This window comes from Lepidochelys olivacea (assembly GCF_965140295.1).
Source record: "Lepidochelys olivacea isolate rLepOli2 genome assembly, chromosome: 8".
Lineage (NCBI taxonomy): Eukaryota > Metazoa > Chordata > Testudines > Cheloniidae > Lepidochelys > Lepidochelys olivacea.
Genome location: NC_140418.1, coordinates 54,644,936 through 54,670,879, shown reverse-complemented (window position 1 = coordinate 54,670,879; position 25,944 = coordinate 54,644,936). Strand labels below are relative to the sequence as shown.

General features: G+C 43.0%; 1 protein-coding gene across 2 annotated transcripts in view; it reads left to right on the top strand.

Annotated features, from left to right (window-relative positions):
* The window catches only part of SHCBP1L (SHC binding and spindle associated 1 like), a 67,330-nt gene that overhangs the window by 15,390 nt on the left and 25,996 nt on the right, over positions 1 to 25,944 (top strand). The window contains exons 3-6 of one of the 2 annotated variants that reach the window (XM_084637053.1): positions 2,801 to 3,015; positions 8,786 to 8,872; positions 9,530 to 9,748; positions 12,983 to 13,115. In XM_084637053.1, the coding sequence (XP_084493179.1) occupies positions 2,801 to 3,015; positions 8,786 to 8,872; positions 9,530 to 9,748; positions 12,983 to 13,115 (654 nt within the window). The remainder of the gene's footprint in view (positions 1 to 2,800; positions 3,016 to 8,785; positions 8,873 to 9,529; positions 9,749 to 12,982; positions 13,116 to 25,944) is intronic. The other variant, XM_084637054.1, reaches the window with a different exon arrangement.

Below are 25,944 nucleotides of genomic sequence, written 5' to 3'. Positions count from 1 at the left end.
GCATGGGGTTCTTCCGTCCTAAGTGCAGGACTCTGCACTTGTCTTTGTTGAACCTCATCAGATTTCTTTTGGCCCAATCCTCTAATTTGTCTAGGTCCCTCTGTATCCTATCCCTACCCTTCAGCGTATCTACCTCTCCTCCCAGTTTAGTGTCATCTGCAAACTTGCTGAGGGTGCAATCCACACCATCCTCCAGATCATTTATGAAGATATTGAACAAAACCAGCCCAAGGACTGACCCTTGGGGCACTCCACTTGATACCGGCTGCCAACTAGACATGGAGCCATTGATCACTACCCGTTGAGCCCGACAATCTAGCCAACTTTCTATCCACCTTATAGTCCATTCATCCAGCCCATACTTCTTTAACTTGCTGGCAGTTGCTGTTACCTGAGTCAAACAGTTTCCATTGTGTAGCGCTATCTCTTCTATTGTACATAGTTCCTGGGGTAATCCTTGGGCGCGTTTCCTCAATATGCCATTAACATCATTTGGCCTTTTTACTGTTGTAACTGAAAGGTTGCTTGTGGGTATTTTCAACCTCACAACTTGTTTCAGTAACAGACATAGTCAAACTTCATAACTTCACATACGACACTAGCACATACAATCCAACGAGACATTAATGTCTAGCAGATCAAGACTCTTAGAATGATACTTCACAAGGCATGCTTTGTACAAAATATATCCTAATTACATGATAGCGGTGAATATTGGGGTGCCAGGGTATCAATTCCCATTTCACTTCATGTGCAGGTTGGATAAGTTCTAAAGGGACATGGCTAATTTGAGTTCTTCATAATTGACTGAGTTAAAAAAAATTACAGCTTTTGATGATGAAGCATCCTTTAAATACCATAAGCAGAAAAAAGTAAAAAAAAATTAAAATAAAATTCTGTACATCTGATGTTTAGAAGGATCTTTTGGATGAGCTCAAGAGCAAAAACACCAAACATACTCAGGGTTATCCCTCTTCCTTTCTGGGCTATACCTGCCTGCTGCCTCTTATGCTTCAATTTTAGCTTTGCTACCAGATTGTTCGTAAATAACTTTTAGTAGGGCTTGGGAAAGACTGTATATGTGAGGCCTCACCCTCCCAAATCGGTACCTATATTGAGAGATTTCTAAGATCAGAAAGGTCCACTTTAATCTATTCTAGGCTAACACAACCTGGATAACACATGCTATAAACTTCACCCAGTAATTTCTGCAGTATGTAAATGAACACTACAGAGTCCAATAACTTATAATTGAACTAAATCATATCTTTTAGAAAGACATCCACTCTCTGATATTAAGATTTCCCTATGTAGGTACATAATTAACCTTAATTATAAATAGTTAAATAGATTGAGCTCCTTACATTTCTCATTGCAAGATGTGTCTTCTAGACCTTGAATAATTTCTGCCATCTTTGAATGCTCTAATTTTGTGAGAACAGGACACACCATTTCAGTGATAGTCTTGTCAATAGCGTATACTGAGGTAATATCATTGTTCTGTTTATACACCCAATATTTTTATTAGCCTTTTTTGCCTTACATTCATTTGGTTATCTACTGTGGTGTGCTGCATCCTGAGTGCCCCTTGTGGCTTTAAGGGCTGCCCTGCAGTGGCCCTGCCTCAGTTTTCCCTCTTGGACTTGGCCCTATGGATAAGCCGTTAACAAAAAGTCTGCCCCTTCTGGGGTATACAAGTCCAAAACAAACACTTTGTCCTAGTCTCAAACTGGGCCCAGCCCCTCCTTCCTGAAGGGTCTGTCTTCCCTCCGTTCGACTCAAGCACTCTGCCCATACTGTGGGCTCAGCTTTCGCTCTTCCCGGACTCCTTTTCGTCTCTCACCTCAGCTCCTTCTGAGCTCCTTTGAGTAGTTCCCTGCTTCTTCCTAAATAGCCACTCCCTGGCCTTCTCTCCTGGAACTTTCCACAGGCCTCTGCCTGTCTTGTCCTCTCCATTCCAGTCAGCCCTCTACTGCTGGGCTACTTCTTTTAGCCAACCCTGCACAGGGCTAATGGAACATGGCTGACTGTCCCAAGTCCTTGGCCCTTAAAGGAGGCATGTCAACCCTTGTATATCTGCAATGACTTAAATCCTCTGAGTTGCAGTTTTCCACATAGTCAGCCTAATGATGTCAGTTTGCCAAATTTCAGCTTTCTAGCCCAAGCCATTGAGATACTTAGAACTATTCAAAAACAAATGAATTTTTAATAAATCCCTCCCTTCTTTGGTTCAGCTGCTTCTGAGAATTTTTATTCAGACTTTAACAAAAAAATCTCTTTCACACTGAGACCAGACTTGGAAAATTTCATCCTGAAAGGTAAAGGCTTGTTAAAGTTAGAGGTAACTGAAAAAGGTTATTTAATGTGGAAATACTTAATACTAATATTGTTTAGGCAACCTTGAATGTATGTCTTAAGTATAATCATAATTCTTATAAACGTAAATTCAGGAACTATTGCTTAGAACTGCTAAAATGTGCCATTTCATTTAGTTTTAAATACTGGCCTTTACAGCTGTCTGTAGTGTTTAGATTAAAAAGTAACTCATAATTTTCAGTTTACTTATTCTGTAGCAAACTTATCATTTTCTCTTAAAATCATACTACTGCTTTAAGGTAAAATTAAAGGAAGATGTCATTTTCACTAATTATTTTTAGTTTTATAGTATGGTCCACTTCTACAGATGGCAGTCCCATGAAAGTTAATAAGAACTTTGTGTGTGGCAGGATTGCAGGATCATACTAACAAAGAAATAGACATTTTAAAAAATTTTTGTAACTGTATATTTCTTATGTCTTAGGTTACTTGCAAACCATCTCAGAGCACCTCATCTCACTTGAAAGCTTCTGTATCTGTTGCTGAACCATTTTCCTCTAATATTGCAAATATTCCAAGAGAGCTTGTTGAGAATGTTTTGGATGAACTGGACCATTGTGTACCTCTGCTGGAAATCTACCCTGTCGAGGGGCCGGATATGGTAGTATTTGATATTGCCCAGGCTTTGGACGTTGTGAGGTATTTAGCTTTTTCCCCTGTATTTTTGCTATTCAGAGATGCTAAAATGTTAACTGAGGAACTGTACCTAAAATAGAAAGATTAGAAAGATTTACTTTGCTTCATTAATAGTGTAAGAATATTCACAAACAAAAGTCTGAGTTTAAAAAGTGGTAAGGATGAAAAAGTATTTTGATGAAGTCCAGTTAATGCCCCAAAAAACCCTTGCAATTTGATTGGATTTACCTAGTCCAGGAGTGAACAGCTTCTGGACCTGAGATTCAGCAGCTCTATCTGGATTCTGATGCTTTGCCTTAACACTTCTGCTTTTTTTACTCTAAAAGGTGTTGACTCTTATTTTAATGCGCCAACCATATGGTGTTTTCAAGATTTGCAGTACTGTATCTTGAGTAGAGCCAGTCAAGAATTTTCTGACAAAATGCTTGTTAATGTGTAGAAACAAACTGTTTGCAGAAAAGGATTTCTTTCAGTGAGTCATTTCAACTTGAAAATATTTTGCCATTTCTTTCTAGCTTCACAATGTAGTGTCACCAAGTTGGAAGTGTTCATGGAATTGATTGCCTCTCTGCTGCCCCAGTGTTTTGCCTCTGCTCAAAGAACCTAGAGGTTCCCCTAGGACTCATCTCTAAGCAGGAGTTACTTCCATTGTGCATATTTCTTTTTTCTTCCTCTTCTTGATGCCCCCAGTAGGTTAGGGCAGGTCTACACTTAAAAAGCTGCAGTGGCACAGCTACACCAATGCACCTGCACCATTGTAGCACTTTAGTGAAGATATTATGATGCTGATGGGAGAAACTCCACCTCCATGAGAGATGGAAGCTATATTGACGGGAGATACTCTCCTGTTGACATAGCGCTGTCTATAATGGGTTAGGTTGGTATAACTGCATTGCTTTGGGGTGTGGTTTTTACATACTCCTGAGCGACGTAGTTACACCAATGTAAGTTTGTAGTGTAGAACGGGCCTTAGAGGATTTTTGAGAAGAGGAGTGTACAGGAAAGCTATTATTGAGGAGAAAACATGGTAGTGTAGCAAGCTTAGCTATGATCACCTCTTACTCCACTCTACAGACATCTGACAGGCAAGCCTTAAGCTGGTTGGAGTGGAAATTCTGCAGCAGGACCTGGCATTTTGGAAGCAACAAGCCAGAAGTCCCTAGCTTTTTATTCTTCTCTTTTGACTGTGGTGAAGTATGGGATCAAGGAATGTTCCCAAGAGGCTGGCAAGTCAGCAGGGTCAGGAATCACCTGTGAGCATGACTTGCCTACTGCTTTCAGTTTTCCACAGTACCTGGTGTTTTTGGCCCAGCTGTCTAGTACGGGCCTTAGACAATTTTTCTTGTGCTTAAGCTCTGACTTCTACAGGCTCTGAAAATGTAGTTTAAAAAAATACCCCCAACAACATAGCACTCAAATGTTTCAGATTCCCTGTATTTGGTATCAGTTACCATTTTTTTAGGGCAGCCTGAGGGTTGTGCAGATATGGATTTGTGAAGAATATCTAGCATGCATTTCCCTACACCCTATTACCACTCCTTCTGCTGTCTTAGTCGAGTGGCCTGGTCCAGCCTGCTGATGCCAACTAGTCCTTTGTTACCCTGGCTTCCTCAAGTGTAGTGACAGTATGACCTAGTGTAGTCCTTTGTTTTACTGCTGCTTTCTCTTCCCCTGCCACCAATTTGATTTGATTTTTCTATTTTGCAGGATGCAGAGTGATCTAGCCCATACTGCTAGCCTGTCAGTATCAGTAGACCTTTTTTCTGTCTGGCCTCCCTTAGCTCAGCATGGTCTAACTCAGCTTGTCTTTTTATCACTTGTGCTGACTTTTCTTATGAGTGCAGTAGAGTATCCTCGCCCCTACTGCAAGCATCCTGCCTATACCAATAATAGACCATCAAAATAGCTGGAATCTGCAGATAGGGATGTGACTGAGCTTCTATAATAAATGAAAGGAGGGGGGTAGCTCCCTTTCATGAACACCCAGCCAGCCAGTTAGCTATAAAATCCCTCTTATTGGCTGTTCTGTGCTTGCTTTACCTGTAAAGGGTTAAAGTTCCCCAGGTAAAGGAAAAGGAGTGGGCACCTGACCAAAAGAGCCATTGGGAGGCTAGAACTTTTTAAAATGGAAAAAAAGCTTCCCCTTCCGGAGAAGGAGACATGGAGCACCAATTCTACATGCAGGAATGCTGTGTAAGGGTTGAATCAGGTATGAAAATTCATCTTCCATACCTAGAAGAAATCATTGGACAGGAAATGTTGACATAGACACAATCAGGTTTATTTCCTTATTTTGGCTTGTGGATCTCCTCTGTGCTAAGCCCAGATGCTTTTGTTTTGCTTGTAATCTTTAAGCTGAACTTCAAGAGAGATATCTTGATGCTTAATTTTTATAATTGTTTCTTTTAAGTTCCAGCAAAAAGCCTAAGTTCCGAATGTATTTCCTTTCTTTTTGTTTCTAATAAATGTTACCTTTTTTAAGAACAGGATTGGATTTTTGGGTCCCTAAGAGGTTTGTGCATATGTTGTTTAATTAGCTGGTGGCAACAGCTAATTTCCTTTGTTTTCTTTCTCAGCTTTTCCCCAGAGGGGGTTGAAAGGGCTTGAGGGTACCCCACAGGGAGGAATTCCCAAGCGCTCCTTCCTGGGTTCAAAGGGGGTTTTTTTGCATTTGGGTGGCGGCAGTGTTTACCAAGCCCAGGTCAGAGAAAAGCTGTAACCTTGGGAGTGTAATATAAGCCTGGAGTGGCAAGTATTAATTTTTGAAATCCTTGCAGGCCTCCACCTTCTGCACTCGAAGTGCCAGAGTGGGGATTCAGCCTTGACAGCTTTTTTCTTCCAGTTTCCTTTCATGTGTTCCAGACTGGTCTAGCCTGCTACTTTATTAAGCCTGACAGCAATTTTCATTCAAGTGATATTGCCGAGTGTCTAGTTGCTTACACCATTAGCTTTCCAGCTCCAATGGACAATCCAAATGGCTGTAATCCTGTGCTAAAATGTTAGCATTAAGGAAGGAGAGTTTTGTTCCACAGTTTTAAAACCACTTCAGTAAGATTTTAAGGTCAGAGCATGTTCATCTCAGCTTTCCCTCTGCCTTTATCAACTCTTTCTATCATTTCTTTTTTAAAGCAGTCCTCTGTCTCTTCAAGGAGCAGATCATAGACTGGGGCAGCAGCAAAAGCTATAGATGCAGAAGCAGCAGTCTTTACAACAGTTAAGATGGATAGCCCTCTATATTGCGGGTTGCTCGGTCTTCTGAAAAGGTCAGTTCAGGCCTTCAGTAAGATACCTTAGTGTATGTGACCAAAAAAGCATTTCAAACTTCCTGGTCAAGTGGAAACTTATATTTCAGGATCCTCTCAGACTCTCAGACTTCAGCACGTGAAGTGTTTGGCCTGGAACTTGAAGTTTTTGCCTTCTAGAGCATGAATATTTGGGAGAGCTCATGGAACATGCTAGTCAAATCTAGAAATTGTCCACAAATCTGACAACTTCAGAGGATTTTGAGAACTTGATTCTCATGGTGCTCTTGAAAGGACATATATTGGCGTTCCTTCTAGATAGGCACTTGCTAAGACTATGACACAATCTTCCTGCAGATTCAAGGTCTCAATGTTAGAATTGGAAGGAATATGCTACAAGTAGGCTATCATTTTTTGCAACACCCTCACATTTCCCAATTCCTTAAAGCTGTCTCTCTGCAGAGATGCTGTTAGGAGACTAGTAGAATAGCTTCAGATGATCTAATTTGTCCTAAACACATGGGGGAGTTTTCTCCATACTTATTAAAGCATTTTACCTGTTCGCAATTACATTGGCCAGGAGAGTTAGTTGATAGATGGAACCATAGGGTTAGACGGGACTGCAAGGGTCATCTAGTCTAAAGTTTGGGGGGCTTTATCCATCTGGAATCTTTCTATGCAGTTTTTTTGCAGATGAAATGATTCTCAGACCTGCACCAGAATTGCGTCCCCTGAAATGTTCATTTCCACTTGAACTAATCTATTTGCTTTCCTTGTATTCCACCACTAAAAGTCAGTTACTTGCTTTTAGATGTTGAGATATTCAAATTCTGTTTACATAAAGCTAATTCTTGAAGAAAATCAGATGCAATGTTAATATTAGATGGATGACCTAAGAAAGGTTGCAACAAAAGCATCATAGCCAGTATTCCTAGATGGATAAATTAAGGAGTTTGTCAGGCCTACAGTTTGTTCTTAAAAGATCCTCCTCCTCCTGTAAAAGTTCAGACATATGTCCATTTTCTGGGCAGAATAGCATTATGCTTTGTTTAAGTAATTTTGTAGTATAGCTATGTGGACTTCAGTGCATTCCTTTATCGTTTTAAAACAGATGTTATGTCTTCGACATAGCTTTTGAACAAAAGGTCCTGCAAGCTCTCTCTTAGCTTTCTTTCATTAAAACCCTTCACATGCTGAGGGAAGGCAGAAGAAAAGTAAAACAAACAAAATAAACTTATCCTCAAGCAGCTGTTTTTTCCTTGTGGTTCACTCTTGATGTTTCAAGTTTCACTCCTGTTTATGTAGATATGTTTTACTGGCTACTTCCCAGTTGTAACGGATTACTGAGTACCAGGTGCCCATGATGAAGAAAGGTTAAATTTACTTACCTACATGTAACTTTTCCTTCTCTTAAGTGGGCATCTGGTGCTCTGTGAGATCTCTCCCAGGTTGTCACTTAATTTGCATTAATTTCCAGTTGGAGGGGAAATGTCTCAGTTCTTCCTTTTTTCTCTTTATGGAATATTCCTGCAGAGAGAGATGGAGAAATCTTGTGATCCCCTTATTTTAGGATCTTTCTTTGCTGTAAGTGGTCTCTTCCATTTCCCTGTGTTCTAATCAAAATTAATAATTTGTTGTCTTAGCATGAGTAGTTGATTGGGGAGTTAGAGAGAGGCAACCACTTCTCTTATCAGCTCTAATTGCCAGCACTGCATTGTGAAGCTAGTGGAGTTTATTTTTTTAGTCTTCAGGCTTGGAAGATGAGGAAGAATAACCTAGTTATAACAGATTATGGAGCAGTAGGTGCCCATTACAGAGAAGGAAAAAATGAAGGGTAGGTAACTAAATTTTATCTTTTGGACAGCGACAGCCATAAACAGCCATATGGATGAACTTACAGAAGCGCTGTTGAGATTTTACCTAAGGCTGGCTGGGTGAGGTGAAGAGAGAAATCAAAATGCAGAAATTAAGAAGATTTTTCTTGTGGGGAAATAAGATTTGTGGTGTTGCAGCTTTTTATGAAGTGAAAATGTTCTTCACAACTTGAGATCACTACGATAGAAAGTTACGAGGTTGATTGCCAAAACAACATATGGAAGCTTTTTTTCCCCTGCTTCTCATGAAAGAGCAAATGTGGTGGCAGTATAATACAGGGGTTCCCCGGTATACGTTTCCCCCTTATCAGTTGTTTCTTGTATCCGTTGCTCACCAATGGGGGAACATGTTCAGATTCACACTGGTCCCGATCCACATATCCACTTCACATTTTGCAGGGCATTTCTTTGGGTGTGTCCCCTGGTGCTCAGGAGGTGCTGGCAGGGAGGAGGAGGAGCAAGGACTGGACACGCTCAGAGGAGAGGGCAGAACTGGGCGGGAAGAGGCAGGGCAGGGCTGGAGCGGGGTGACCCATTATTTCTTGTGGGGAAAAATTAAATTCCCCGATATCCGTAGTTTCAGTATCCATTGCCCTATTCAGGAATGCAACTCTGATGTATACTGGGGACCCCCTGTAAAGTCAATATATCTTTTAGGTTTTTCTATGACTTCCTTTGGAGGGATTGGGATGAAGATGAAAGTTGTGAGACCTATGCAGCACTGATAGAAGAGAGAATTAAACTGTAAGTATATTACACCAAAAAAGAGTGAGGTTTTTGTGTGTGTGGTTTTTTTTGTTTTTTGTTTTTGTTAAAAGAAGCTGTGAGGGCTCTCCTCATGGTCCATTGGAGCACTATTCACCTTGTCATGGGGTCTCCAAAGGTCAGTTGCCACCTCTCACAGGGTCTGCTGCATTGGTGCTTTAGCCTTCCAGGTAAGGAACACTTGAGTCCTACCCCTTCTAGGGGATTAAAGTAATAAACAAATAAATAAATAAATAAAGGAATGCTATGAACTCAAACACAGTCATCCAAGGAATCTTCAGCAGGATCCTGCCCTTCTGTTTAGAGCCTGTCTTCATGCGGCCAGGCCTTTAGGTCAGTCTTCCTTGGCCTGGTCATCTCATCCTTTGGGAGGTTCATCCAGACAGCAAGCTGCATCTGACTCTTGGCTGAAACCAGGCTTTCCTCGGCAATGAAGAAGCAGAGCTCTGCTTTCCTTCCTGGTCAGCCCTGCACAGAGCTGGGACTTCTTTTAACTCCCCTCTCCATACCTGAGATCTGCTACAGGTGTAGTGACGCGGGGCCAGTTGGGTCCCGAGTCCTTCATTAACACCCTCCTTGCCAGTATGGGGCTTGTACGCCCTATGACAGAAGTATAATTTTTTTTTATTTTCACAGTGGGTGTGATATTGAGAATGGAACTATTCCTGCTCCAATTGGTCAACGTTTTAGAAAAAATCTGGAGAAGTATAAAAACATGCATTTGGAATTGATTCAGTACCAAAGTAATATTAAAGAAGAACCTACAGCAGAAGAAGCTGTTGAATGTTGGAAAAAATACTATGAATTAGTAATGCTATGTGGATTGCTGAAAATATGGGAGGACCTTCGCCTCAGGTAACCTCTATAGCAGTGGTTCTCAAACTTATTTGATTAAGTCCCTTTCTGTGTGTCTGTAGTCATTTACGGCCCCGACACACAAGTACATATGCCTCTGGCCAGGCGCCCAGCTCTGAAGGCAGCATTGTGCCAGCAGCAGTGCAGAAATAAGGGTGGCAATGTGAAAAATGGTATTTGTCAGTGTCACTTTTCACAGCAGACTTAGCTCCCCATTGCCACCCTTACTTCTGCGCTGCTGGTGTCCCGGGGCTGACAGTGGGAGCCCTGCCGCCACCTCCTCCAGGTGAAGGATTGGTGGGGGTCGGGGGAGGAAAGCCCAGGCTACATCCTGGTGAGGGATTGGGGTGTGGGGGGAGAGCCCTAGGATAGCGGGCCTTTGGCTGTCCTCTTTATCCCCTCACCTCCTGGTTGTGCGTGGCCCTTCTGCCCAAGCCCCAACCATCCAGGGCTGACAGCTGGAACTCTTAAATTAAAAAAAAAAAAAAAAAAAAAGGCACACAGCTCGCGCCTCCCTTGATTCATTCCCAGATGCGCCCCATAGTTTGAGAACCACTGTTCTATACTTACTAGTTCATACTTGAGGCCCTACAACAAAATCCATTCTAAACATCGTAATTTCTTGCTTGTCCTTTCTAAATGTTAATAGAAGTTAATTAGCACTGTAATTAATTATAAACTATGAATTTAAAAGCTTCCTGCCAGTAGTTGAGACTGTGATATCCTCCCTAGTGGGATTATTACATTAAGGTAACCAACTGATTGCTACTTACTCTCCAGTGGAACTATTAAATCACTAAATTTAGAAAAATCTGTCCTTCGATTTTTCTTTAGTTTATCAGCATACTTCAGTCCTTATCCAGACGCTGTCTGAACTGCAGTATTTCACTGTATAAAAATGTGTACTATAAATCCATATTATATTAAAAAACCCTACGTTAAAAGAAGGTTGAAAGTCAAGCATTCAAAAATTGGTAAATGCCAGTTAGGTTTGCCCAGAGGCAACCTTAATTCAGGCCCTGGTGTGCATATGCTCTATGACAGTCTTTAATTATGTTATTACTTTTTTCCCCCCAGGGGATCCCTGCCTCATTCATTGCACAGGATAGATGGTTCACTGTTTCTTTCTATCCTCATAATTATTTACTGCACACTGTACTCAGTGTAGGATTTGAACAGAATTATTAATTTGCTCATGTTGTTTTCTGTTTTTCTCATTGAGATCTTAGTTCTTTATGAACATTAATGAATTAATCTTCAATACCCCCTGAGAGGCGAGATGATGATATCCCCAGTTTCCAGATAGAGCACTGAGGTACAAAGGTTAAGTTCAAAATTGTTAGAAGTGTCAGTTAATTTTGAAAAAAGAAAAGGAGTATTTGTGGCACCTTAGAGACTTACAAATTTATTTAAGCATAAGCTTTCGTGAATACAGACTAACACGGCTGCTACTCTGAAACCAGTTAATTTTGGGTGCTGAATCTGAGAAGCCTGAAGCTTGGTTTTTAGAGTACTTAGCATTTTATAGCACTTAATGGGCACTGTACTTTCAACATATAGACTTCAGTTGCAGTTATGTGTGCTCAGCACTTAACGCAAATGAACCCACATGTGTCTCAAGCCAGGTACCTAGAAAATGAGGAATGCACAATTAGTGACTACCTGTGAAAAGTTTTCTTTAAGTGACATACCTAGCATCACATAGGAACTCTGTGGCAGAGTCAGGGATAGAATTCAATTTCCATAATGTTATTCAGCTGCCCTAGTGATAAGATCATCTTTTTCTTCCTGTAGTTCTCTGCCTCATTCACTAAACATCTTCCAACTTCTGGAACAAAATGAGGCAGCAGTCCTACAATAGTCTCATTCAGTATACAACCTTGATTCATTCCTACAGCATAGTTTGTCCTGTGACCTTAATGAGGCAGGAGTTCTGTAGGGAAAAAATATACATGAACACATAATTAAACTCTCTCATAACATGCACAAGGAGGCTGAATTAAGGCTGCACAGGAAAACTTAACATTTTCTAACTTCTGAGTTCTTGACTTTGCAACATTACTGTTAGTTTAATGTCTTATGTAGTAAGTCTTTTTTTTAAACTTAAATAAAATAAAAAATATAAATCCATTATGTAGGAACAGATTTAACCCCCATATAGGCCAACAGCATATTTGGGATCTTTTGGTTCACGACACAGCTCTCTACCACTTGAGCTAACGTAGCTGATAGCAATAGAAGGTTGTTTATCTTCTGATGGGACTGCCATGAGATGGGGATTGGAGACACATACTTTCAGTGGGTTTCACAGTGATTTACTAGATAGCAAAGTAATGTTGAGACTTGGGAATAATGGGTTTAGTTCCAGGTTCTGCTGGGGAGCATGGTCTAGTGGCTCCAGATACTTTTGCTCCTGCTTTTCTTCCCTTCCCCCACCAAGCCTATCCCTGTCCTCTTCTGTTTCTGTCCTGCCTCCCCCTCACCTCCAATGCCTTCTAATCCTCCTCCCTGCCCTGCATCTCTTGTAGATTTAATTTCTCTTTGCTTTGTAAAACAGAAGTGGTTTATTATATTGAGGGAGGAAAAAATATAAAGCATAGGTAATTGGAAGAGTCCCTTTTCTAACCATAATCACACTTTAAGATGTGCCTACATTTTAAGAAATGTGTCTGGGTTATTTTGGTAGGTTTTTGTTTGGACACTCTATTTGAACATTTCATTGGGGATTGGTATAATAAAGGAATTATGTTTTAACAAAAGATGGAGTCAAACTGTTGATCTGGGCTAGAAGATGCTTTTTGAAAATGGCTTTAAAATATCTTTTGGCCTACCTGTACTGATCAGACAATCTTTGTGAATGGATTATACTGGGAACAGTGTTTAAATAGAATTCCATATTTGTTTTCAAAGATGTGTCAAAGCCCAGGACCGTAAAACCAAATGCATGAAATATATTAATTTATAGGATTCTGGAGATGGCAGCTAAGTAGTAAGTGACTTGTCTAAACAAATTTGTGCTGCTTTTACATATCTTGCATTTAACACTGTGAAAGTTTTGTGATGCTGGAGTTATCTGGTATGTTTGTCATAGATGAAGATGCTATTTAAATGCATGTATCTGTTAAAATCTAATCAATTCAGCTTAAAACTTCTTAAAGTCAAACTATTTTATATACTGTCAGAAATGCTTTGTCTAAAACTAATTGTAGTACATAGATTTGGTCTAAATTACAGAGCTTATGGACCTCTGACCCCAAGGATACTGAGGCGTAGGAGAGGAAACAGAGATGATGGGAAAGCTGTAACTCATATTGTAGCTAAAACAATGACAGCAGAAATGGTGAGGAAGACTTCGATTATGTTTTATGTGAGTCAGAAGGACTAAATGTGCTAAACAAAACCAAGGCCAAATGATCTAGGGGCTATTAGTACATAACTGTCTTGAAGGAGATAGTTATTCAGAAGTGACCTCTGAATTATTACTTTCTGATCTAACTGAAGTGGTCGCATAGAATCCTCTCAGTCTGTGGGATGAGAAAGAATATAAAGTTCTAATAGGCAGTCCATTAGTTTGAAATGGACACCCATTCAAAAAGGTAGCTCGCTGGTGAGAAACTTTGTTGTCAAAACAACGTAAGACTAGTAACTGCACAACAAGCGGTGTTTATTTTGCCTCTCTTTGTAGAAACAACCTGTTGTCATTCCTCTGCAGATCACTTGGGGAAAACCTTGGCTACTGTGGCTTGCTGGCATTCCTTCCCCCACACTTCCACATTTTCTTTCTCCTTCTCCCTCCAGCAGACATATAACCATAGAGCTCATTAGAGGAACTGACAGACTTAGATGTGCAGCAGGGTGTTCATGGGGATGTCTCTTTTCTGGCTTGGAGGGCAGTAGTTCCACTTTGCCATGGCCAGCAATAGTCCTAGAAAAGGGTATCTCACACCAGTTAGTGATAGGCTGTCATAGGCTCATCCGTTAGAGATTGTTCTGGGTGTTTTGGAGATGAGGTGTCCATTATTACTTATTGCTCTAGGGACCAGTGGACACCACAGCCATAGAAAAAGGTCATGAAGCTAGACGCTCTATCTCCACAGAAGGGAACTTCATGTGTGTTTGAATTAGCTAGAAGCCTTCTACCTGTGAAAGTGACTCTTGGTGCTTTATCCAGTCTTACCACCCCAAGTTCTTGCAGCCTGGCTTCATTTAATTCTGTTCCTCTCAGATGGTTCTTTGTCCCACTCATTCCCACTTTCTCCCCTGGTTTTTGTTCATCCAGAAATTCTGCCTTAATGAGATATTTATCCCTTGGATCTGTCTGTCTTGGCCTTTCCACACTGCCTCCTTTTGTTTCGCGGTAGCTAACAGATATACTTGGCCTCACCTCCAGGTGTGGACACCACTCTAGGACTGAACTGAGCAAGATACCATTCAGTGGTCTAAAACTCTTTGAAGTTCGGGATAACAGCAGTAAAAGAAGTTGCATATCTGAGTAAGCTTCCTGTGCCCCTGGAGAATTAGGAAAGAATTACAGTGGAAGTTATTTAAAAAAATACTTCTTGTTCATTCAGGGGAAAAGAATACTTCTCAGGATCTTCATGGGTTTCTGGAGGTAGGCAAAGCTTCTCTAGCCTCGCCTTCAGTAAGTAAAAGACGACAGACCTGCTCAGACCCCTTTCTCTCTGGAACCTTCGTAGCGTGAGCTTGACAGCTCTGAGCCTCCAGGCGTCTGATGCTTTGATTCCCTTCTATGGAGTTCCAGGTGCCTTGTGCTGTTGTGTATCCCAGGTATGCTCCCGTCCCCCTGAGTGGACATATGTTGAGCACCTGTGGGTCTAGAAGGCATATGAAAAGACCCTTGCAAACATTCTTTGGGATTGCCCACTATCTGAGGGAATCCAATACCTGGCTTGGGACCAGTACCTGATCCTGTATATGTTCCAGGGAATGGGTCCAAACTTGGAGGAGAAACACCTGGAGACACATAAAATGGTATCTTGCCCATGGGGTGACTTATATACACAAAACCAAAAGGCCAGTAGTTGGAGACACTGAGGTATGGATGGCCTTGTGTTCTTTAGTATAGATGTAAGGTTCTGAATTTTTTGGAATCTGTCCAGTGATGGGTAGATTTTTGCCTCAGTAATGTCTATGTCCACTCCCACAGCTATCCTTGTGGAAGTGTTTTTTGGTGTTTATCACAAAACTATGTGCTTGAAGCAACTGCAGTATCCAAAATGTGGCAGGTTGGTTTGCTGCTCTGGTTGGAGCTCTGATTAAAATGTTGTCCAGGAAAGGATACGGGTGAATGCCCTGAGATTGAAGTCTGGCTATGACCATTACCAGTACCTTGTTAAAGACCCTGAGGGCAGAAGAGAGGCTGAATGGTGGAGTTTTGTACAGGGATGGCCTGTGTCATAAACAAAGCTGAGTAGGCAGCGGTGGCACAGACATATGAGGACATATAGGTGCATGTAGCTGCTAGGTCAACTGAGGTGAGGAAGCCCCTTTGGGACAGGGATGTTACCATCACAGCAAGGGTTTGCATGCAGAAGCTCATTCTCTTCATCCTTTTGAGTCATTTTAGGTCCAGGAATGCTCTGACCCTCCTGTAAGCTTTTGGATAATGAATAGCCTATTGCATATAGCCTAAGAATCTTTTGAGGGCTACTTTTCTGTTGCTGGGATGTCTAAGTGAGGTTTCATTTAGCATCAGTTCACATTTGATGAGATTGCCCGAGATGGGGGATTGGATGAAGAAGCGATGGGATGGGGCCCTTTTTTTCAGGGATTAACTGCACTACCTCTCTTACCCACTTGTCTGTGGTCAATGGAGACTATTCTCAGAGAAGCGGTAAACTGCCTCTAAGATTCAGATTTGCGTGGAGATACATTTGCTTATTGTCGCAGTGAGACCTCAGAGGTGTGTTGCTGCCTGATCAGCTGTTCCAGATGTAAGATTTTTTGTTCCTTTTTGCCTGCTTTGCAGGAATTGCCACCTGGCTGTGGCCAGGATGGGGTGTCTTGCAGCTCTTTATCTAGTGCCCTCTGGATATATCATTTTCTGTGTCCTGCTCCTTATGGTCTTCCCCACTTAGTCTCTCTGTGCTTCAGCTGCCCATCCGTAAAATGGGGATGACAGTCCTTCCCTACATCACAGGGTGTTGTGAGGGTAAATGCATTAAAAATGGTGAGGTGCTGATATACTGCTATAATGGGGGAAGGCATATAAGTACCTCAAATATTTGGGGAAAAAGGCATGGAGGGAAGTTCTCAGGGTTTCCAAGTTCCCTGCTGTTGACTTGGGAGCCTAGACCTGAGAGCCTCAGCTGGAAAGAGCTTGAGCTTCCAGGATCCTGGGTCAGTTGGCTCCCCATGCTAAGGGGGAGTCTGGAAGCCCTGGGGGACCTGTGGCCCTTAGGCAGTCCATATAACAGGGTTGCTGTGAAGTTGTGGATCCTGACTCTAAAGCGGGTAGGTGAGTTGGCAGAAAACCAGGCAAGTTTCCATCAAAACTGTACCTGTATTGTCTTAGAACATATGTTTATTTTTACATGTTTCTGCAAAATATTTGCTTTTGATGAATTGGCATTTTTGGAAGGAAAAACATGCGGTTGGAAAATTTCCAATTAGCTGTAGCCATATTGGACACCCAGTAGACACTGCATGAAGTTCGTGGTCATGGTCCTGCAAGAAATCCTCACTTCATTAAATTGGTGGAAAGACCTTCAGATGTACGACAGAATACCCTTTTCTTCTTTGAGCAGTGTGCTTGTGGGTACTCCACTTTAGGTGGTGGTGCGTCCCAGCCCCGTCGATCAGAGATTTATGGTAGCAGTGTCCGCGCAGGTCGCACGTTGCAGTACCGTTGGTGCCGTGTGTAGCGCGCGCATGACCCAAGCCCTCTAGTTCCTTCTCAACCGTTCTCAGCTGAAGACGGAGAAAAGGGGCAGTGTTAGCAGTTCTCCCTAAAACCATTAAGAAATAGCTTTTAGATAAATATTTAGATAGGTTGTTAGAGAGAGAGATAGAGTTAGTGTTAAAAAAAATGTTTTTTTCTTGTTAGTCATAGAATATCAGAGTTGGAAGGGACCTCAGGAGATCATCTTGTACAACTCCCTGCTCAAAGCAGGACCAATCCCCAATTTTTGCCCCAGATCCCTAAATGGCCCCCTCAGGGATTGAACTCACAACCCTGGGTTTAGCAGGCCAACGCTCAAACCACTGATAGTCAACCACCCCTAGTTAAAATGCTGGGGTTTCCAGGCTTCAAACTATGTGACTCCTGCTGCGATGCCATGCTTGTTTCAGACGGACACTCTTTATGCGTACGCTGCCTGGGTGAGGGGCATATTTCCCAGAAATGCCCCCACCGCAGCAACCCAAAAGCCAGAGCTTGATGGGACAGGGATGTCTGGCTTAAAATGATCTTGATGGAGAAGTCCCTTCAGCCTGAGGAGGACAAGCAAACATCCTCTCCGGGCCCTCCTCAAGATGGAAAAGGAGATATACCCTCTAAAAAAAACAAAAACCAAAAACAAACTCAGAAAGGTCCGCGAAAACAGAGGTGGTCTCCTGCAAGGTCGCTACCCACCGATGCCATCTTATTCTCAGGTGAGCACCTATGACGCTCCAGGCACTTCCTGCACCCCCGAGGTTAGAGCAAAAGAAACAGAGTTGAGGCACCAACGAAAACATGCCTCCTCCATGGCACCAAGCTCACTGGTACGGGATTCAGCACTGAGTGTCTCAGGCACCATGCCTCCACCCCCAGCACTGACAACTCAGTCAGCACTGGTAGACACCACAAAATCGGCAGCGGCCAAACACCGGTCAGCAGTGACTCCATCAACGAAAGGGAAAGCACCCACGGCACCAACGACTTCTCAGAAATCAGCACCGACATAGTCTCCGCTGCACCAGAGAAACTTAGAAATCTCATCGGCACCACATTTACTGATACTCCGTGCCAAGGACTCCCACGCAGGCTCCAGAGGAGATCACAGCCCACAAGACATGGCATGGTTCCCCAGTGATGGTGATGAGGAGATGCCGGGACAGTACTCCCCCATCTCCACGTCACTCCTCACCTAAGCGCCACCGACCAACGTGGAGCCATGGGTCCAAGACACCAAATGACCCTCCTATGGCTTTCCCAATGCAATGGGCTCATTCGGAACCATGGAGCTCAAAAAGGGGTCAGCATTTTGGACTGTCCACAGTGCAGAGACGCTAACTGTGCTCTAACCCAGCGTCTCCCATACCACAACCCTTGGAGACAAATGAGGGGAAAGAGGACACAGAAACGGGCACAGACCATGACACATCATATGTATAAAATTCATCTTCTTCCCCATATGAGGCGATTATGCCCCCACTGCCAGCCTCAGCAGATGACTTTAAACAGTTTCAAGAGCTGTTCAAGAGAGTCGCACAAAGCCAAGACATCCCGCTAGAGGAGGTAAAGACAAACCAGCACAAGCTGGTACAAATACTGCAACCCGCATCTACTTCCAAAATTGCCCTTCCCATCAACGAGCCCATCTTGGATCCTGTGGAGACAGTCTGGCAGACACCTGCTTCTATTCCGCCCACCTACAAAAGAGCGGATAGAAAATATTACGTACCATTCAAGGGGACAAACTTTCTATTTGCGCACCCGCTTCCCAACTCCCTAGTTGTCAAGGCAGTAAATCACCATAACAAACAGCCACAATTCAAGCTTACACCCCATGACAAAAAACAAATGACTTGACTTGTTCGGACACAAAGTATATTCCTTCTGCACCCTTCAGTTTCAAATGGCCAATTATTCAGCACTATTGGCCAAATATGACTACAACAACTATGGGAAACTTGCCCAGTTCATATCTGAGCTCCCAGAGGAAAATCAGACAATTCCAGGCCGTTGTCACTGAGGGCCAGCTCATATCCAGAACAGCCCTTCAGGTGGCATTGGACACAGCAGACATGGCAGCCTGAACAACGGCCACAGCACTGAGCCTCATGGTTTCAGGAATAGCAAAAGAACTCCAGACAAAAGTAGAGGACTTACCTTTTGACCAGGAATAACTCTTCTCTCAGAAGACGGACAAGGTCCTTCATTCAGTGAAGGACTCTTGGGCCATGGGCCGCACTTTGGGAATTTACACCCCACTGCAAAGAGAAGGAGATACCAACCATATCAGAGACCTAGAGACTCCTTAAACAACAGGCAACAACAGTTTGTCAGATCCCAAAAGTTCAAGATGGTCACATTGGGTATGATACTTCCAGTGCTGCAACAGGAGGACTGGTTTTCAACCCTTGATCTCCAAGATGCTTATTTCCATATCACCATTCATCCTGCTCACAGGAAATTTCTGCAATTCACGGCAGGATGACAACGCTTGCAATACAGAGTACTACCATTCGGCCTATCCATGACACCAAGAGTCTTCTCCAAAACTCTAGCGGTGGTAGTGGCATGTCTACGCAAACAGGGAATAATGATTTTCCCATGCCTGGATGATTGCTTTATCAAAGACCCAACTCTACAAGGCAATGGACGCAGTCCAGTCGACTATCACACTATTCTGGGAGCTCGTTCTACAAATAAACGAATGGAAATCAACCATAAACCTGGTACAACAACTAGACTTTATTAGGGCACAGCTCAGTGCCATAAAAGCCAAGGTGTTATTACCCCTTACCAGATTCAGGAGCCTCATCTCAGAGGTACAAGTCAGTCCACAAGTTCGGGCTCGCGCTGTCCTACAATTACTAGGACACATGGAGGCCATGACGTTCACGCTATGACATGCAAGACTACATATGCGATGCCTACAAGGTTAGTTATGCATGGTATACATACCAAGCAAAAACAACCTACACGAACGGCTCAAAGTTCCACAAAATGTCCTGAACTCATTACAATGGGAAACAAATCTACAAAATGTCTGTATGGGTATCCCTTTCCAACAGGAACCCGATCACCACAGATGCCACACTGATATGCTGGGGTGCTCACATGTGTCAACACACAATACAGGGCAAATGGTCTCCGGGAGAGACTTAACTGTACATCAATTTGCAAGAGCTATGAGCAGTCCGCAATGCCTGCAGACATGTTCTACATCAACAAGCAAGGAGGAGCTCACTCACATTCTCCGTGCACAGAAGCCATGAGACTTTGGAATCGGTGCATACAACACAACATAAACATCTCAGCATGTTACTTTCCAGGCTGTTGGAATGCAACAACAGACATGCTCAGCAGGTACTTCTCTCAGGATCACAAATGGGAGATGAACAGAGAGGTCCTGAGTTCAATCTTCAAATGGTGGGGCACTCCCACTATCTATCTGTTCACATCCCCTACAAATTGCAAATGTGCGATGTTCTGCTCAAGAGCAGGACTGGGACTATGGTCATTAGGGGACGCCTTCCTCATCAAATGGGAGGCACAACTCACGTATGCGTTTTCACAGATACCAGTGATATCACACGTGATAAACAAGATACAAGCAGACAGGGCCAAGGTTATCCTTATATTCCTGACATGGCCCAGACAGGCATGGTATCCTTCCTTACCTGTTACGCATGGCAATATGCACCCTGCGAGCTCTCCCTTGCCAGCCGGATCTGCTGACTCTACACAATGGTTGCACTCTCCACCCGAACCTGGAGATACTCCACCTACAGGCATGGCTCCTGAATGGTTCCACCATGACAAAATAACCTGCTCGGAACAAGTTAATCACGTGTTATTAAACAGCAGGAAACTGACTACAAGAAATATCTACCTTCAAAAATGGAAGATGTTTTCCACCTGGTGTCAAGGAAGACACTTGACAAGCGATTCAGCACCACTACCATTCATCTTAGAATACCTATTGGAGCTGAAAAGCACTGGCTTAACAATGAGCTCCATCAGAGTCCATCTTGCGGCCATTTCAACATTCCACCGAGACATCGAACTTTGACATTTGTACACCCAACTACAAAACGCTTCTTCAAGGATTTCATAAATGTTTACCCAGACGTTCAATGACCTACACCAACATGGGACCTCAACCTGGTACTGAAATGCCTCACCAGACCACCATTCGAATCATTAGCTACCTGCTCATTACTCCACTTATTGATGAAAGTAGCCTTCCTAGTCACCATTACCTCGGCCAGAAGGATAAGCGAGATTGGGGCGCTCATGGCAGATCCTCCATACACAACATTCTTCAAGGACAAGGTCATGCTACGCTTATACCTTAAATTCTTACGGAAAGTAACTTCAGTATTTCACATGAACCAAATCTATTCACCTACCAACCTGGTACTCCAACAGAAGCTGCCCTACATGCTCTAGACATTAGAAGGGTGCTAGCGTTCTACCTTGAAAGAACCAAACCTTTCAGCAAATCCCCTAGACTTTTCATCTTTATTACCGAGCGCTTGAAAGGAGACTTTATATTCACTCCGAGATTATCCAAATGGATTTCCACATGTATTCAAACATATTACCATATCCGGAATACAGAACCACCGGAGCACATTAGAGCACATTCTACTAGGTCCATTTTAACCTGAGTAGCGTTCCTTAATAATGTTCCAATACTAGAGATCTGTAAGGCGGCCACTTGGGCCTCCGTCCACACATTCGCAAAGCACTATGCAGTCACACAGGACTCCAGGGCTGATGCCATAGTGGGCCTCACAGTACTTTCCTCAATGACTCAAACAAACCTGAAGTCCCCACAGCCCTTAGAAGAGCACTGCTCTACAGTCGCCTAAAATGGAACATCCACAGGGACAGTACTCAAAGAAGGAGGAAAGGTTACTTAACTTGTGCAGTAATTGTAGTTATTCAAGGTGTGTCCCTGTGGGTGCTCCACTACCCACCCACCTCCCCTGTACTTCGGAGTTTGCAGTTAAGGCTGCAGTAGAGACAGAACTGGAGGGCTCGGGTCGTACGTGCGCCACATGTGGCAGCAACGGCACTGTGAAACACAAACTGCGCATGTGCGAGACCATAAATCTCTGATCAACTGTGCCGGGACGCACCACCACCTAAAGTGGAGCACCCACAGGGACACACATCTCAAAGAACTCCAGTTACTGCACAAGGCGAGTAACCTTTCCTTCTGCTCTTCTACATTCGAAGACTGTTGACCAGACTCCTCCACTTAGGGAGGCCTCCTAGAGCACCTTTAAACTTGGGACCTATGGCCCTCTCAAGAAGCTTGTCTCTACATCCTAAAGCTCAAAGGCTTCTGTCTGGCATGCATGCACCAAAAACTAATGATATACCTGAGATACATCAATGTTTTCATCACCTGGACAACAACTTAAACTCCCTCATAGATTTCCACCACAACTTCAAAGACCACCACCCATCCCTTAAACTCTCTCTGAAACACTCCCACACTAGCATCAACTTCCTGGGCACCTCGATTAGCTTCAACAATGGAACCCTACAGTCAACTAATATATGAGAAACCCACGGATCACCATACCCGCTTCATAGATCGAGTAACCACCCCAAACACACCAAGAAATCTGTTATCTGCAGCCAGGCACTCGGATACCACAGAATATGCTCCGAGAGTCCGGGTATACACCTCAATTCACTCAGTACTGCTTTCACCAAAGAAGAACACTCCACCAGAGAAGTAGATCACTTCATGGAACAGGCACCCAAATACCCTGAGAGAATGTGCTTCAATACAGAAATAAACCCTCCTCAAACCACACAGCTGTAATTGTCACCTAACTCCCAACACTGGAACCCACACAGAGGTACCATCAAAACAACCACAATCCATATGTGATGGGGACCCCATCCTGAAAGATATCTTTCCTAAAAGTCCTCTTCTGTCCTTCAAACAACCCCCCAACCTCTCTAAGCTCATCATCAGAAGTGAACTCCCCATGGACTAGAACATACCAATTCAAAGTGGCACCAGACCCTGTCACAACAGATGCAAAACCTGCAGACATATCTCCACTGCTACCGTGATCAACGCCTCCCACACCTTTCAAGATCCATGGGTCCTACACATGCCCATCACAACATACGGTGTACCTCATCCAATGCACTAAATGTCCCAACAAAAAATATGTGGGTGAAGTCAGACAATCACTATGCTCTCAAATGAACGTACACAAGAAAATGATAAAAAGACAAAACACCATATCACCTGTGGTTTAAATGCTTTGCACAAAATGATCACTCTATATCTGACCTATCAGTCCTCATCCTCAAAGGAAACCCGCACCACACTTTCAAAAGATGAGCTTGGGAGCTTAAATTTATGACTTTGCAAGGCACTAAAAATCATGGATTGAGTAAACACACTGGATTTATGGTTTCAGAGTAGCAGCCATGTTAGTCTGTATACACAAAAAGAAAAGGAGGACTTGTGGCACCTTAGAGACTAACAAATTTATTTGAGCATAAGCTTTCGTGAGCTACAGCTTATTATCCCCCCTGCTGACTTTCCCTCCTGCCTTTCCTTTCCCCCCATCACTGCAGGGTTGTTCACCTTGAATGGTCCCTTGAAATATGTATGAACTACTTATGCTAAACAATCTGTTCCACTTTGTATTTAGATGTGACACTCGGAGTACGTTTTCCAGACCTGAAGTAGAGCTCTGTGTAGAGCTCGAAAGCTTGTCTTTCTCAGCAACAGAAGTTGATCCAATAAAAGATATAACCTCACCCACTTTGTCTGGTATGAAAGGCATTTGCACTATTACTCCAGGAATCTATGACCAAGTGCCGATAGACAACACCACAGTTAGTCATTATGCCTTCAGACCAAAGGGGGACAAGCTCATCTGTTTCACCAAGAAACTAGGCAGCTTTGAAGTTGGTGCTTTCTGAATCAAATCACACTAGTGGCTCTACATCTTCTTGGCCTTTGGAATACCTTTGCAGACCAACCAAGCAGGCACTTTTCAGACAACCATGAGTGGTTTGTCAAAGATTCAGTCCTAAAGAACATCTTTCACAAGTCGGGATTCCCAGGAATAGACCTGTTTACTATGGACCTGAACAAGTGTCAGACATTTAGTTCCAGAGGTGGTCATAGCCCAGACTCTCTGACAGATGTTTCACAGACCTCATCATGTTCTGCTCCAAATGCAAGGTGCATTTCTTTGACCTTGCCCTTCTCTAACAGAAATACAGACCACCGTGTGTATATATATATATATATTAAAAAAACAAAACAAAAAACCCTAACAATACATTGCACTGCACACACTTCTCTCCCGAGGAGAGGGGAAGAGAACAAACATGCAACAGATGTTAGCCATGTCGTTTAATGCACTACTGGAAGGTGCTTGGATACTATGGTATTAGAATGTATGTAATATAGTATCCCCTGGACACCAGCACTGATGTATGGCTGATTCAGATGATACTGAGGGTTCTGAGGAAACTGAGGCAAGATGCAGGACTGATGACTGATATAGCCTGGCCCATTCTGGGTCTGGCAATTCTTGTATTGGGCTGTGATGAATTTCTCAGTAAAGTCCCTGATCATCTTACCTGCTTTGACTGACATGGTCTCACAGAACAGTCAGATCCCGCACTGGGGTCCGGGACCCAGCTTTGTTGCATTTGATAGCCTGGATGTTAGCTGGATGATGTACAATGAAAAAAACTGTTCAACTTACAGAACATGCTGCTCCAAAGCAGGAAACTCTTAACTAGACTGACTTAGCTTTATAAGTAGAAGTTTTCTCTTCAGGCATTGTAGCACAATCTGTCTCTCTTTACACCCATTTCAGCAATATTGGACTACAGAATCATAGAACTGGAAGAGATCTATCTCGAGAGGTTATCTAGTCCAGTCCCCTGCACTCAAGACAGGATTAAGTATTATCTAGACCAGCCCTAACAGGTGTTTGTCCAACCTACTCTTAAAAATCCCCAATGATGGAGATTCCACAACCTCCCTAGGCAATTTATTCCACTGCTTAACCACTCTGACAGAAAGTTTTTCCTAATATCCAACCTAAACTGCCCTCGCTGCAATTTAAGCCCATTGCTTCTTGTCCAGCGGTTAAGAACAATTTTTCTCCCTCCTCCTTGTAACAACATTTTATGTCCTTGAAAACTGTTATGTCCCCTCTCAGTTTTCTCTTCTCCGGACTAAACAAACCCAATTTTTTCAATTTTCCCTCATATGTTGTGTTTTTTAGACCTTTAGTCATTTGTTGTATGTACTAACTCTGAAGCAATCCAGACTGTCATGTCCATAGGGGTCCATTTAGCAGCAATATATGCACATCACCCTTCTGTGTAGGGCGATACTGTTCCCCCCTTCCCCCACACACACACGGTAAGGCTCCTTTAGGGGTACCTTCATGGTTTTCCCCCCAGTTATGGAGTCCGGTCCTTCTTGGGACCTGAGTATAATATTAATAGGGTTGATGGGTTCTCCCTCTTGAGCCCTCATCTTGCTTCCTTTACCACTTATTTGTGAAGACTGCCTTTTTAGTACTCATTACATCAGCTCAAAGGACAGGGAAGATTCAGGCCTTCATGACTTGTCCCCTTATACAGTGCTTCATAAGGATAGAGTCACTCTCATGCCTCATCCCAAGTTCCTGCCTAGAGCGGTTTTAGAATTTTATGTGAACCAGATTATTCATCTCCCAGTACTCTTCTGCAAGCTGCATGCAACCTTGGGGGGATATTAAACTTCACATATTTGATGTAGTAAGGTCATTGTTCTTTTACATTGTTAGGACAAAATCATTCAAGAACTCACCTAGACTGTTTAAGGCCTTTGCAGAGAGTGAAGTGTCAGGCAATATCCTCTTGGAGACTATCAGAATCGGTCTTCAGCTGTATAAGAACATGTTCTGAATTAGTCAGGTTTGATTCATTTAGTCACATTTAGAGCTCATTCCACTAGAGTTCAGGCCACCTGTTTGAAGAACGTTCTTATGCCTGAAATCTGTAGAGCAGCTATATGGAGCTCAGTATATTACTCTTTGGTAAAGGCTTCCAGATCAAATCCTCACTTTGGTAGGGCTGTCCTTCAGTCTTTGTTTAAGTAGGACTCCTAGTACCCACCACCAAACAATCAGACAGCTGCTTGTTAGTCTCCAAGGGTGGAATCCATGTGGACAATCGCTTGAAGAAAAACTGTGTAGTCTAAACAGATTAAATAGATTCCATGGGCCACCTTCTTCCCTGCTATTAT